Source organism: Ixodes scapularis, unplaced genomic scaffold (genome assembly GCF_016920785.2).
Source record: "Ixodes scapularis isolate PalLabHiFi unplaced genomic scaffold, ASM1692078v2 PGA_scaffold8__174_contigs__length_109621045, whole genome shotgun sequence".
Taxonomy (NCBI): domain Eukaryota; kingdom Metazoa; phylum Arthropoda; class Arachnida; order Ixodida; family Ixodidae; genus Ixodes; species Ixodes scapularis.
Genome location: NW_024609883.1, coordinates 97,381,866 through 97,396,755, shown reverse-complemented (window position 1 = coordinate 97,396,755; position 14,890 = coordinate 97,381,866). Strand labels below are relative to the sequence as shown.

The window sequence follows — 14,890 nt, the reverse complement described above, 5'->3', positions numbered from 1 at the left end:
GCGTCGGCGTAACCGGGGGGGGATGGGGCGTCACGTGACCCCCGAGGTCACGTGACCCCCCCCCCCCCTTCCCCCCAAGATCACGTGATCCCCTCCCCCGAGATCACGTGACCCCCCCGGGGTCACGTGACTACCCGCAGGTGACGTGACCCCCCTCAGTACCCTTCCCTCCTCTTCCTCAAGAGCTGCGCTCCAATTCAGCGTTACAGGGATTTGTAAACGGCTTTCATTTTTCTTTACTTTTATCCTGCTTTTTTTTGGTATTGTGGAAATTGTGCTATTTTGACAGATTTTACAGAAAAATTAACTTGTCGTACACAGAGGGTAATATTGGAGACATCATGTCATAAAGCAGTTAGGCTTGATATTTTTTTTTTTATTTAGATTTTAAATTTGAAGTTGGATGTTCCAGTAACAAAACCTTTCCTCTTAACCCTTTGACGCGGTGATCACAGATTTGAAAGTGTGAACCTAAACGCAGTTTAGGTTCACCTAAACGTGGGAGGTGTTGTTATGAGTTATCTCTTTGGCGAACTATAAGCGTCAAATTCGTACAGTATATAAATTTTCTGGTGCTATTTAAAGCTTTGAAATTAGAAGCTTGGCACGTGCGATACTCTTTGCATTTCGGCTGCTTTGGCGGTAAGTGCCGGCTTTTCCGATTCAGATTTTAAAACGCTTCTCAGAATTGGATTCTGAGGATGAGAGCTTACCACCCGTTGGAGAAGCTCTGTAAAGCACCTCCTGTTCGGAATCTAAAAGCACCGGAATGTCCAAGAAGCGGACAGGTCAAAACGAAACCAAATGGAAGAAAGGTGACAACTTTTCGCCTTCAATATTTTCGCTTGATGCTTCTAATCCTGAATGGCTTGCAAGCACTGTACATGTTCCCACTACAGATACCTGTAAGGAAAAAACCTGTGCATTAAACCTTCCTTTATACCATTCCTTTGGAAACTGAACCCAACCACTAGGAAACATGTTTTGAAGGAAAAAAAGTCGACCGTCAAAGGGTTAACAAAGTCCTCGGTATTCTCGTGTTTCACGGTTTGTGAATTTCCGTTGTGGTGCTATTTTCATTATTTGAGAACTTTACACTTTGCGAAATAGAAGTTTCACTTCGTTTTCGTGAAATTCACTACCCCTCGAAATGCTCCAAGGTTTGCAGAAACGGTTAGTTTCGAGAAACACCAAATTTATTATTTATTTAACAAAACTGTTAGCCTTCACTTGAAGGCCATTTCAGAAGAAGGTGAAACAATGCAAACATCAAAAACGTATACATATTTACACTACTTTAGCCCGCACTATCTTTCAACACTGTCCTGCGGTTGCTGAAGTTGCTGCACATTTAACATATGCCTAATGCTAACATCAGTTTTTCTCTCTTTTTTTAAATTTTAGTGTTAATTTTTATTACCTCTTGTCTCCAGCTTGTGAACGGCTTCTGTGGCCTTCGGAGCGAAGACCCAAGGGCGAAGGTTATTGACAGAATTCGTCGGATCGTCGAGCTTCAGAAGGGCCTCGAGAAATGGCTCCAGGGTTTGCAACTTTCCACACGTCGTCTGCCTTTTCAAAAGCCCTTTCTCGTTCCTTTGTTCCTCGTTAGATTGATTAGATAGGACAGTTTGCTTTAGTGCGGCTGCACACTGTTTGTGAACAAACGTCAGCTTTTCTGCAGAATGTGCAATGTCGAATATAACTTTTTTTTTTTCCTTTTTTAACATCTCGTGACTACAACCTTTTCCGTCAGGTGTCCCGGGATACATCCCTCCCCTCTCGGTGTTTGACACCGAGGACGAGGACACCAAGCCGCCTTCGGTGTCACAGCCGCCTGCCAAAAGGGGGCGCAAGTGAGTTCTCGTATTTTCGTTGGGCCCGCACTCATTTTTCGTAATTGGATATTGTCGCGAATTAAAAATATTTAGTAAGGCTAGCTTGTGCCAGTTACTGAAACAACGAGGAATCTCTGCGTCTTGTGACGGCTTTGAAAGGGTGATTGTCTAGAAGCAGCACGCTAAGTCTGCTTTTGTGCACACACCGTGACCAGGAAAGTTCCAACGCAGAACGTGCCATACTTGCCGCAAATAAACTGGAAGTTCTATAGGAGCACCGATTGGTAAAACGAAGATCTGAGCCGGTAAGGATTGAATCCTGTACCTCCGTGCGTTGGCCGCATGCGCTGCCAACTCTGCCACAGACATAGCAATGTTGTGCGTCGTGCTGTCAATAAATAGACAAAAAAGCCAATTAGAACCGTGCGAGATCTGGAACAGACCACTAGTGCATAATGCGCAGGTGGTAAGACCTCTATAGACTAACAGACTAGTAAAGATATGGGTATAAGGATGTAAAACAAGTATGCTTTGGTTAGTGACACAGGCAGCTCTGTGTCACTAGTGAAGATTTTTTTAGGTGTTTTTAGTAGTATAGATGGAGGTTGTAATGTGCTCTCCAAGAGTGTGGATATCTAATCTGTGCCCGCCGTGTGAGCACGAGATATTCATTACGAGGTATGTAGGAACCTATGGATCCGGGTGCTTGCCTAGGGGACTCGCCGCGTCAACTTTGCCGCATCGCCTTACTGCAGTGTAGAGAAGTTAGCCTTTTGCTGTTGGTGTTTATTTTGTGCTAAACCAAATATAAGATAAAAGGGAAATTTAGTCCTTCATGTCCTGGTGCAATGTGGCGTAATATTGCTAGAATCGAAATGGGAATGGCCCGTTGTAGATTCACTGTTGGCCCGGACTTGTGGGGTGTACAGAAGAGATGATGGGAATGAGGCTTGAGGGTTCTCAGCACAGATTAGCAAGGTCAGGAGAATGTCACTGCCTTATTTGTTTTCGCTTTGACATGACTCGCACTTAAATAAATTTAAAACCATCCAAACCTAGGGGAAAGAAACGCAAAGTGATGTCGGACGACGACGACTCGGATGACGAGGCCGGTCCTTCGAAAAAGGCGACGTCCCCCGCGGAAGCTGAAGATGACGTGAGTCGCAGTGTTTTTGGGCGTTTGGTTCACTGCCAGTTGCAAAACGTGGTTTGACTTGAAATCACAAGTTTTGTCTCTTTTAGAACCGGTGATATCAAAAATAAAGAAAAACTGCAATCCACCTGTGAACTGTTTGTGCAGTATGGAACCCTGCAATCTTTTTCTGAAAGACGCGGTTTTGTTAGTGCTTTAAATGCATCTCTGAAAGTTTCGTTGGTTCTGTCACTTGTTTGTTTTACTTGCTTTCATTGTTTGCCCGCCTACTGTTTGGAAATGACCCAAGGTTGGTATGGCAGTATTTTGTGGCGATGCAATCTCTTACGTATAGATTGCACATCTTTGTGAGTGTGTAACAGATAGTGCCGTTGTTTTTTAAATGTGCATTAACAATGGGTTTTCAATTCTATCGTCTACTTTACTTCTCTACCTTCTAAACTGCCTAGCACAGTGTGAAGCGGCGTTTGCTCGTGCATTAGCCAGCTTATATAGAGACAGCTGGAAATGTTACTGAAATAAAAGGCATTTCTTTTCTTTTCCTTAGTTTTACGCGTTGAATATGCCACAAGCTTTTATGTGGCACATTGCTGCCGGCATGCAATCTATTTCGCGAAGCAGAATAGTGTTGAGAGACGCACGATGAGTGACCCGAAACATCGCAGTTCGTGACACTGGCTCCTTCTAGCATTCTGGCGGGGACCGTTCATTGTTTATTTGTTGCCTACATTGCCCATCGAGCATAAAAGTAAGAACGTCCATACAAACAAATCGCACAGAAGAGCAATGCACAAAATCGAAAAAAGATTAACAATAAAAAAAAAAAACTTTCAGCAATAACATTATTCCTTCCAGAAAACGACCGAGCAGTGGGAAGCTCTATGCATAGTTTGTTGCAGAATAAAAATAGCGAAACAAGCCCCCCCTCCCCCTCTATTCTGAACCGGCAAGAGACTATATACCGGTACATCGGCTCGCACGTTTCAGGCATTAGTGGTTTGGCGGGAAAAATGTAGAGACGAAACGAGTGCCGAGTAAGCGATTGCATGAGTTTGACCGAAGTTTCCCTCGGCGAACATGGCAGGCAGACAGTTCTGGCGAGGATCTGGACTCTGAGGTCGGAAAGGGCAGTGCGACCTCTGCGTCTTGGAGGCCCTTCCTGCGGGAGCTGGACCTGGACGTGTTCGAGGTCCTCGGCGTCGGACTGGAGTGCGGAGAAACTGAGGTTCGCATTTTCCGTTCCCTGCCTGTTGCTCGCTGTGCATGGCGACTGGAGTAAGAGCGAATCGTTGATTTTGGCGAAGGCGAATATTCTACGCTTAAGGGTGGGAAAATTTTTAAGAGATTTTCTTAATGGGGTGCCGCTATCTGCTCAAGAATTTTTCCCAATTTCTACTCCTTGGGAGTTTTGGAGACCCCCTGAACACAATTCTGAAACTTTAACCCCCTTTTGCACCTATGAAAATTTGTATCCTGTCGAGATTGAGTTGTTTGGGTAATTTTTTCTCCACCTTTTGCACTCGTTTTTTCTAAGTATGTATCTGACGGGTACTGAAGTTAGCGCAGCAGTTGATTGGCCATTGATGAATAGCTGATTCGGTAGTCATCATAATATCACACTCTGGGGACAGGGTATGGGATGAAACATTCAATTTGTGACTCATCTCTTTCAGGCACCGTCGTCAAAGCTGACGACTTCGGAGCTTCTCTTTTTGCTCGACGACCTCTGGAGGAAGTTGGACCGTGCTCTGCCCTCAAGTGCTCCCAAGCGCTTCTCTGCATTCAAGGTGCATTTTGACTCCTTTCGCACTTGGCTTGCTTGACTTATAAGCAATATCCGTTTCTGTTGTGCAAAATATGTTTGTTAGTTGAGTGTCTCGTTACAAACTTGCTGACATTTAGAGGGGGCAGTTTTCTCGTAAGTGTTCCTCATAACGTTTTTTTCTAATGCGTAGTATTTATCGTATAAACTCGTTAGAACTAGACTATATACAGTAGGTTCGCTTTAATTCAAACTCGGATATTTCGTACTTCCGGTTAATTCAAACAGATCTGAAAATTTTGGTTGTCCTGCTATGTTTTTAATGTATTTATAAGCCGCTTAATTCGTACGGTGTTTTCTCTTAATTCATACTTTTTTTGTTCTCGCGACCCCGTTGAGTGCGCTTCTTTCCGAGCACCGGTGCACCGCAAAGAAGGAATACCTTGTTTTTGCAAATGTTGCTTCTCCGCAGTGCACCGGTGCTCGGAAAGAAGCGCACTCAACGGGGCTCAAGCGGGCACACATTAGCGGAAAACGGCGTTCACATTATGTGCTTCAAGACTAGCAATGATGACTAAGACGACATCGAGGATGAGAAACAGCTCACTGGCATCATGCTTTCTGGCCTTGAAGCACATAATGTGAACGCCGAGCTGGCGTGCTAGTCTTGATGACGATGTGTGTTTGTCGTGATGACTCATTAGAGGACATAAGAAAGTAATGCCAGCACAGTGCAGCAGTGAGAGTGAAGATGAGGATGAAGAAGGGGATGACCCACTACCAACTGTCACAGCCGCAGAGGCCTTTGAGCACATCGCTCGGCTCCTAAAGTTTCTGTCTTCAAAGGAAGAGTCCCGTAAAGAGCTACTTGCGTTGGCTGGTATTGAAAATTTTGTTTTGAGATCTCATGTGCTGACTAAACAGTCCACAATCGACAACTTTTTTGCCGGATGAATAAACTTAACGTCACAGTTCTTTCACCAATGTGTTATGCCTGTACTTGCTTATAATTAGGCCTGTGTAGAGGAAACTGGCCGAAATCTGCTTTGTATGTGTAGCTATCCATGTAACAAATCGTAATGTTGTCTAGTATCATATTTAGATGAATTTCTGATAATTCAAACTAAAATCTGTGACTTCCTGGAGTTTGAATTAATGAGAGTCTACTACTTTCCGGTGTTTATTTATGTAAAAAATCGGCAGATGCTTCTCGGTGTTTATCTATTTCCAAAACACCGGTGTATTTCGGCGAATCGTCTCGTGCAGACGCTTTAAACTGCTTTTATCGACAAAAAAGAATTGCAACTAGAAACAAACAATGAAGACGTGAAGTGGTTAAACTTTTATTTACGTCTGATAATTTATATTTAATTTACATCTGACAACACTGTCAGATGTAACACTGTAATATATGCTAATGGGAGCAACCAGACAGTACCAAAAGTGCACCATCATGGTGTACGTGTTCTAATATCTCTGAACCAACAACAAACAGAAAAGGTCCATTGACTTGTACTTTTGACGCTCCTTGGTTGACCCCATTAGCTTGCAGCGTCGCCTGCGTCTGGACATAAGCTGAAACGAAGTGTGAAGAAACACCAATGTCAACCCCCCCTCGGACAAGCTTCGACCCGAACATTGTAAAAGTTACTTGAAACCACCCAAATAGGGTCCACAAATGAGGAGAGCAAAAAATGAGTCTGATGAACATCTACATCTATAACTTTTTCAATGGGAAAAAAAAAAAAAAAAAAAAAAAAAACTGCTGCTTGCACGAAAATATTTAAAAACTAATGATTTTTTCAGTTTTAACCGATTTTTTATTTTCTACACTGGCGGATGCTTATTGCCGTTTTTCGGTTAAAACCGGAAAGTATACGGCCTAATTATAACAGACCTTGATAGTGATGAAGATTTTGGTCGGTTGTAAAAGGAGTATGAAGAGAACAGACACTCTTTTTAAAGACTTTGAGGTAGATTTTAACTGGAGTCTGTTGTAACCATTGAGACTGACGGAATGAGGGTGCATACTGGAAAAGAATGGTTTGTTGAAACTTCTGATCTTTGAAAGGAAGGGATTTTTTTATTCAGCTGTACTGATGATCGTGATCACTGCACACTCTCAGTCATACGAGGCTCGCTTGGCGCCGAGTGCAATGGCAGCGGTTCCTGCTACCGAACCAAAGCTACGTTTTGTCCAAAATAATGACTGCTGTCAAAAAGTCTGCTATAATGGAATGGTGATGTACTTTCAGACTTCCTAATATAGTCCATTATATCCGTATGTATGTTATAACTTGTAACAGAGTTTGTAATAAGCAAAGTTAGTTCAATGGAAGATCAATAAGAAGGTTAACCAAACTTCACAAGTTGGTGTGTTATAATCGAAAGTCCGCTGTAACCAGATCTGTTGAAGGTCAGTTATTATGGTTCCTGTGTTTCTGCTCAGATGTAGCCTCGATGGAGTGTGACGTGGCTGACACCGCATGACACTGTGATGCCACGTGACGTAACCTTAAGTCACGTGACTTAATGACATTGCATGAAGTCATGTGACACAATAACATAACATCGAGCCATGTAACATCGTAACATGACATTGTGATGTTGCACAACATCATAATGTTGAGTCACGTGACATTGTGATGTCACATCATGTGGCATCGTGACTTCACTTCACTTGACTTCCCTAATCCTCAGTCTTTTGATGGAATAATAATTATAAGTCTTTATCTTCAGTGGCCCAAAACAACCACAGCTGTCCTCTCTCTGGTGCACTCTATACCGTATTTACTCGCACAATGAACTCACTCGCGTAATGAACGCACCCCCCAAGTCGGCTCTCAAAATTTCGACTTTTTTTTTCACTCGCGTAATAAACGCACCCCAACTCGGATGTCAAAATTTTGACCCCCACCCCCCACGCGCGCGCTGGCGAAATGAACGCACTTTTCTATTCTGGTGCAGCGAGGTCGCGAATGCATAGGCAGCGTGGGCGAACAAAACGCCTTGTAAAAGGCGTTCAAAAAATTCGCGAAGATCCAACGGAAGCAAGAAAAAAAAACATGGAGAGGAGCTTTTTTTTTTTTTTGCACAGCGCAGTCTGGATTTTGGGTTCGCGCGCCGCCGCGCGCAAGGAGTATTTTAAGCGCAGAAGCGCTCTAAGCGAACGAAACAACTTGCGAAAGGCGGCAAAAAAAAAAAAAAAAAAAAAAAAACCACGGAACTAAAAAAAAAACAAAAACAAAGAGGAGCTTTTTTTTTTTTTTTACACAGCGCAGTTAGGTTGGGGGGGTCGCGCAAGGAGGTAAGAAAGAGGAGCGGGGAAGCCCTCTAAGCAAACGAAACAGCTTGGGAAAGGCGGCAAAAAGAGAGAGAAAAAAAAAACCCACGGAACTAAGAGAAAACAAAAACAAAGAGGAGCTTTTTTTTCTTTTTTCCTTTTATTTTTTTTTTTGCACAGCGCAGTCTGGTTACGGGGGGAAGGGGGGGGGGGGGGGGGGTCGTGCGTGTCGCGCGCCGCGCGCAAGGAGATTAGAAAGATAAGCGGGGAGCCCTTGCCTAAGCAACGCCTAAGCAAACAAAACAGCTTGCGAAAGGGGGCAAAAAAAAACAAAAAAAACCAAGGAACTAAAAGAAAAAGAAAAATAATTTTTTTTTTAAGAAACAAAAAAAAAAAGATTTGTTTTTTGCACAGCTTAGTTTGGTTACAGGGTCGGGCGCCGCGCGCAAAGATATAAGAAGTTACTTCGATTTTTCAGGCTAAAAGATACGTTCATTATCCGAGTAAATACGGACGGAAAAATTTTACTTCGCATAATGAACGCCCCCCTCAACTTTGCATCGATTTTTCGGAAAAAAAAGTGCGTTCATTCTGCGAGTAAATACGGTAATCCTGAAAAAATAAAACACTCGTTATCGCAACATAATCACAAAATAAAACAAAATTTACGAGTAAATGACTTACAATTACTAGTAAATTGCAATTAAAAATTACATGGAATGCAAACTTCCAAAATTTGATCGTTGGCGCGTGTGACTCTGAATGGCGCAGGCCAAGGGATCGCGGGACATTGGATTCTCAAACCTCTCGCTCTACCCCGAGTCCGACGTCGCAAAGTTTGCCGTGGGCATCGTGCCCCATCTCTGCTCGCTTCTGGAAGATGCCAGCGCCTACTTCCAGGTACGTCAGGACCTCGACGGTGAAATGGGCACATTGTTGCGGCCGCCGCAAGCATTCACACGACTGCTTCGTTTCCCGTCTAAGCCGAGTCTGCGGTAATGGGCAGGAGGCCAGAAGTCGAACGGCGGTTAAGAGGCAGGCATAGTACGTCTGCGTCAATTAACACATCACTTTTGAAGGTAATCTGTGCATTAGTGAATACTTTCCGACCCGAGTACAGAAAAAACCATAGCTTATTTTTGCCTCTATGCTACGCTACAATTGTTCACTAAGGTTCCTGTTTAGGGCTCTTTAGTGGAGCCACCGAAAGCTCGAGTCAAAGACGAGTATTACGGTAAGGTTACGCCGTCTGACCGCGTCCTCAACAGCACGTGATCTCTCAAAACGACGGGATGGTGGACGCTGCCGGCATGTTCACCGTGGGAGCCAAGGAAATTGCTTCCTGCATGACGCTGCTGCTGTCCTGCTTCAACTCCTTGTTCTCGTGGTGAGCGAGCATCTTGCACTTCGTACAATTGTCGTCGCAGCCACGCGGTTGCCGGCCTGCGTGTTTTGCGTACGTGCCGAGTTTGTTCCGGCAGCGACAGGTGGGTGACATGCTTTTTCAACAGGAACGGTTTTGAAACCGCGGTCGGACGGGACCTACTGCGGGAGGCGTTCCGTTCCATCTCTGGCCGAATCGGAACGACGCAGCTCACGCAGGTCCACGTGTTCGAGTTGGGGAAGTGAGTGGAAATTTACACCGAAGTCCTTTGTTTCCGTTTTCAAAACCGACTCAAAGCCAGCCTTGTGCCAACCTTTTGGTTGATAGCCTCGCGAAATTTCTGGTGGTCGCTGATTTTTCTCGAAATTGGTTTGACACATTAATAGACTCATCTGAACCAGTAACCCTAATCACGAGTCACAATGGTTTTTTGTCACAAAGTTATTGAAGTCTCATATTTGATCTGAGAGGGCCAAGGAGCTCTACTGGCTGTGCTGAATACCTGGTGCCAGATGTTGTAATATAGGGCAATATGAGTGCACTATACAACTTGTTTGCGACCAGTTACAAAAAAATGTAGTCGAGGGAAATGGATGTCAAAGGAAGCTCGCATTAGAAAAACAAAAGGAAAGCACGCTCGAAATACCGCAATTTTAAGACTGCCTGGCAGTTCATAAAATGTGTGACGTGACTCTGCTGGAGAGCGTGGGAAAATATGAATGTCGGTTTTGGCATTGCGCTCATTTGCCATTTTCTCAATGGCTATCTTGAATTTAGAGATAATAGGCGTCATTCTGGGACGAATAAAGCCGGGGTGTTCCGAAGATGTCTTCAGTTTGGGTGGCTTAAGAAACTGCCGGAACTCCCTTTGAAGGGTCGTTTGTGGCCAAGCTGTTGTTTAATATTTGTTACCTTGACCCCGATTTGCTATGACGGACGTATTTTCTGAGGAACGGTGGCCTCCGTATTACCGAGGCACGACCGTCCTGTAAATGAGTTTGTTTGTCCTACTTGGCGCGTCGCAAACGATGCACAAACGTCATTTCGCAAACGAACTTCCTCGATCCCCGCGCCTTGCAGACGCACGTTTTCGTACTTCGCCAAGTTTGCGGAGTCCGTGACAGAGCCGGACGGCGCCACGTCGCTCCTGCGTCTGCTCTGCACGGTGGCCGACCGGGCTGAACTGCGGGCATCGGACGTGAGGGACGTCCGTGGCGTCGCCGACGGCTTCCTGCGCCGCGATTGGCTGTGCCGCCCCACCCCCAACGCGGCCCCCCAGCGACCCCGCGGAAGCCAGTTCAACGAGTCCTTACAGTTCATGCTCAGGTGGGGGACAGCTCTCAGAGGAGAAGGGACGTCGAACTACGCGAATTCTGCTTTTCACTTCACTTCACCATTTTCGAAATAATTGGTGCCACCTGGCGACAAATTTGGTTAGAGCACCGGTTCCTTCACTTTATTTGCACAGCCCTAGGCGAATAGAGGTTTGTTAAATTTGAAAAGTTTCAGAACCTCTGCTTTAAGTGGCATATGCATAGCGTCACAGTACTTACGAAACGCAGCATAAAACAGTCTGCTGTTGTGCAAATATTCAAATTTTCTAATGGTAGTTTCTAATAATATGCTATTCGATATACGCTTCAGGATGAACTGCAATATTCATACTTTTCTTAGTGTTGATCGGGGTGGGCTAGCCCCGTTGAGTGTGCTTCTCACCGAGAACCTGTGCACCGAGGGGAAGCAAGTCCCACGAAGCTAGCGGGCTCCGCAGGTATTGCTTTTCCGCAGTGCACTCAACGGGGCTAACCTTCCACGATTATTCGCGAGTATACATATGCTAGGCAGCGATCTCTTGAGAAGCCCGCATTAATCATTTGCGCGTTTTCTTTTATTTTTTTGGGTCGAATTCGGAATAGAAATACGAATATTTGCATATATAGCAAGCAGACTTATAAATCCCCTCGATTAGAATAGCTGCGACAAATCGTACATGCCACAGTTCATATAGTTCTGTTGAAATTAACTGAGCTTAGAAGTGGACAAGTGCAAGGTTAGGAACAACCTTTATGAGTTCAGCTGAATTTTTGTTCAAGCATGGTGCACGGTAGTGAAAGACTTCGAGACTTCGATATTCAGTTAGAAAATATTTGGCCAAAACCACTATTCGCTTTGAATTCGCTTTAAACTCAAAATCCAATATTTGCACTGGCCTATAGAATGCGTCGGGGCTTTGTAAATATAATTAATTATTTGTTAAGTCGTTTCAGTTTTGACGGCTGGGAGCCGGGATCTAGGAATAGCGTTGCAGACCAGGAAGCGCAGCAACTACGGTGGCGGCCACACGAGCCCCAAAAACTGTGACGCTGTAGCAAGATCTTTGCTCCCAGTGGTCGAAACCGAAACCGCTAAGTCGAAATAATGCATTACTAATTTATTTACAGCAAAACTGTCAGTTTCAGACCTCCTGCCTTTCCTTTAAAGTTGAATTCGTGGTAGCACCGCCGATTTGTGGAAGACAGCGTTTGAGCCCGTTTTCTCGTTTTAGCACGTTCCTGTCCGAGTCGGAGTGCGTCCTGTCCAGCCTGCACGAGATTGCGACGGACTGCCTCCCAAACGTCCTGGAAGACGGAACGTCGGAAGAGGCAGCGGGGGAACAGCCCAAGTCTTTTCCGACACTGGACAAGTGAGAACCTGTTTCGGTTCAATTGAATTTATTTTTACAAGGATTGTCCTTGGTGCAAAAGGCGAACCAGTCGCTTGACAGAGGCACGAAGGCCACTAGCACCGAGCGACTGCAGTGAAAGACAAAACTTTTAGCCATCTGTTAGGATCTAGTTTGTTTGGTCGCATTTCCTCGTTGCGAATGCTTTTTCTCGGCTTTAGGAATGTGCAATAATAACGGCTGTTGGGATCTTGTTTGTACAAAATTTGTTGTTTCTGTTGGGACCCGTGCCCTGTATCTTGGTTGTTGTAGCCTGTTGATAGATGAGTAAAAGAAACTGTCATTCTAATGTATCTCCTATTGCTATGCTTACCTGCTGCTTTTCTGCGTTTGGCCGCAGATCCACGCTGAACGCATACTACAAAACCATGTTTTCCAACCTGACGGAGGCCGTGAGGGACTTGTCCATGAAAGTTCCCAGTGACCAAGAGGTATGTGTGTGGAGAGTGGCTGCTGTCGTTTAAAGTTCCAGTTTTGAGCCAATCTCTTTCAACTGGAGTGAACGCACGTAACAGCCCATCTTTAACTGGCACCATTGAACGGCCGACAAGTCTCGGTGGTGGGACTTGTGAGCTTTCTTTTATCAGCTAGCTTAGAATAAGTGTGTCGTCAATTTGATGTCTGCATTGTTCCGCGTTCCAGGAAAAGCTGAAGCATCTCGAGAAATGGTCTCTGGCCATTACAGTCTTTCAGAAGCTCGTCAGTGTTGTCAAGGTGAGATCACTGATTGCGGCTGTGAGTAGTTTTATAATTGTGCAATCTCCTAAAACGGGACTTAATTTTGCGAGGAATGTCGACACCATTCTCTCTTCCTTTTCAGAAATCCTCGGTGCGAAACAATCTGTCCGTGTGCCTGAAGGTAAACCTCACGTTTTTGTATTTTATATTCATGATACTAATAGAGAAACCTGACCAAAACGTGAGATTCACCAGATATTGTTACTCCAGCCGTTATCCCCTTGTTGGCTATAGGCAAGTGAGTCAAATCTTACCATACTCCTCGAATGTAATTTTTTCCCTCAAAAGTTTGTGTAAAAGTGGTTCTCCTGTTGACAGGCAAAGAGAGGAAGGGAAATATTTCCAGCTTTCCTGACGATTTTGCGGGTTAATTGGCATTGAGTATGACAGATTCCTATCAGAGTTGGGTCGTGTCATCATTGGTTTGTGTCAATAACACAGCAGGACACAGCTCCATTCACTACAAAGTTGCAAGTCCATGAGCATGACAGCTATTCTCTCTTTCTGCACCAATGACCCACTGATTGCAACTAGAGAAGTATAGATTTCAAGGCCTGGAGAATTTAAGATGTTTCCTTGCATGGTCTCAAACACATGTCTCCATGCAACTTTTATAAGGTAATTAAATTATGCAATCGAGACATTTCCAAACTGTATGGACACAATCTAATGCCTCGCAGAGTATGTCCACGATATATAATACTCGTTTATTGTAGATGGTGCTGTTGTAATTGGGTTCAACTGTATGTGCTAGACTGTCTCACAGTTCTTGCGTTAGTATACTGTGTCCAGTTCGTTTGACCTTGGAGTAATGGCAAAGCTTCGCTATGTCGGTTGTCGTCGGCTGAAAGTCTCGTCGTTCAGCATTACCCAGGTTTAAAAAAAATGTTTGAACAACGTCCCAGTTTGGACGCCAGTTCCTGGAATCGTTCCTGCGCAACGGCATGCCTTTGCTGGACTCGCTGTTCAAGTCGCAGCATGGAGATGTCCAGGGCCTTCTCAAGAACCTCCAGCAGAGCACGCGCTACCTGCAGCATATCTGCAGCCATTCCAAGGTGAATGCCACTGCTGAACTCTGCCATTGTGAGACCTCCGGTGACCAAGACAGTTTCGTAACAGAATGAGAGTATGTTGGTTAGACAAGGTTGGATGTATTTTGCGAACGACAGGACCACAGCTGAAGATGCCGAGCCGTGAAAACAAGCTAATAAGTCTCTTAGCAACATGCCGGCTGCTACTCTGCAGCCTTTAGGAGATTTTTCCAAGCTTGAAACTAAGTAAAGACAACTGTTCTGAGGTAATATCCTTTGTGGTTTTGTTTATTGAGGGAAGCCTAAATTTTTGTTTGTTTGACACGTAGAGTTCAGCAGGGTTGGTTTGCAACTAAGGTTCAATATTAAAAAAGTGCTTTGTATTTTCCAAGCTTAAAAAAGAAAAAATGGCATAATGAGGAATCCAGTTTTAGGCATCACTGTTCTGCTTTCGTCGGCTTCCGGTTTCATCAGCTTCCGGTTTGCTCCAATGGTGTCTAGGTTGTGAAGGACGTCGGCCTCACCGGACAAGTTCCGGCGGTCCGCAAGACGTTGGAGCTCTTTGTGTTCCGCGTCAAGGCCATGCTGACCAACAACCGTTGCCAGGATGCATTCTGGGTCGGCAACCTCAAGAACAGGGACCTCAAGGTGAGCTTTGATTTTGGTTGCCCACCCACGGTCGCCACTTAAAGGCTGTCCGATCATTACTAGTTCCTTGCGTTGCACAGCTGCGTTGTAGGAGCAATGCCATAGGGTGCTATGCACTGTGTTCCAGATATAGAATTTAGAGTTTGGTTGTTTGTTTTTTGTAATTTCTGTCATTGCATAATGTTATGCCACGGTCAGTCCTAAACGAAGCATATAGTGAGTGCACTCTTTGTATATTTTGGTATTTTCTTGCATGCCCAGGCATGCCTTTTTTTCTCACGTTATTTGTCTTCTGCGTGTTGTCCCATCACTTCTGTGCTATGCCGTTGGTTCT

General features: G+C 44.7%; 1 protein-coding gene across 1 annotated transcript in view; it reads left to right on the top strand.

The window, feature by feature from the left end:
* LOC115314707 (Fanconi anemia group D2 protein) overlaps positions 1-14,890 on the top strand; it is a 36,648-nt gene that overhangs the window by 20,544 nt on the left and 1,214 nt on the right. Inside the window, exons 26-40 of the mRNA XM_042286887.1 lie at positions 1,434-1,542; positions 1,754-1,853; positions 2,895-2,991; positions 4,073-4,213; positions 4,662-4,775; positions 8,805-8,933; positions 9,302-9,420; positions 9,545-9,658; positions 10,498-10,743; positions 11,963-12,100; positions 12,480-12,570; positions 12,782-12,853; positions 12,960-12,998; positions 13,783-13,932; positions 14,410-14,556. Of these exons, the coding sequence (XP_042142821.1) occupies positions 1,434-1,542; positions 1,754-1,853; positions 2,895-2,991; positions 4,073-4,213; positions 4,662-4,775; positions 8,805-8,933; positions 9,302-9,420; positions 9,545-9,658; positions 10,498-10,743; positions 11,963-12,100; positions 12,480-12,570; positions 12,782-12,853; positions 12,960-12,998; positions 13,783-13,932; positions 14,410-14,556 (1,806 nt within the window). The remainder of the gene's footprint in view (positions 1-1,433; positions 1,543-1,753; positions 1,854-2,894; positions 2,992-4,072; positions 4,214-4,661; positions 4,776-8,804; positions 8,934-9,301; positions 9,421-9,544; positions 9,659-10,497; positions 10,744-11,962; positions 12,101-12,479; positions 12,571-12,781; positions 12,854-12,959; positions 12,999-13,782; positions 13,933-14,409; positions 14,557-14,890) is intronic.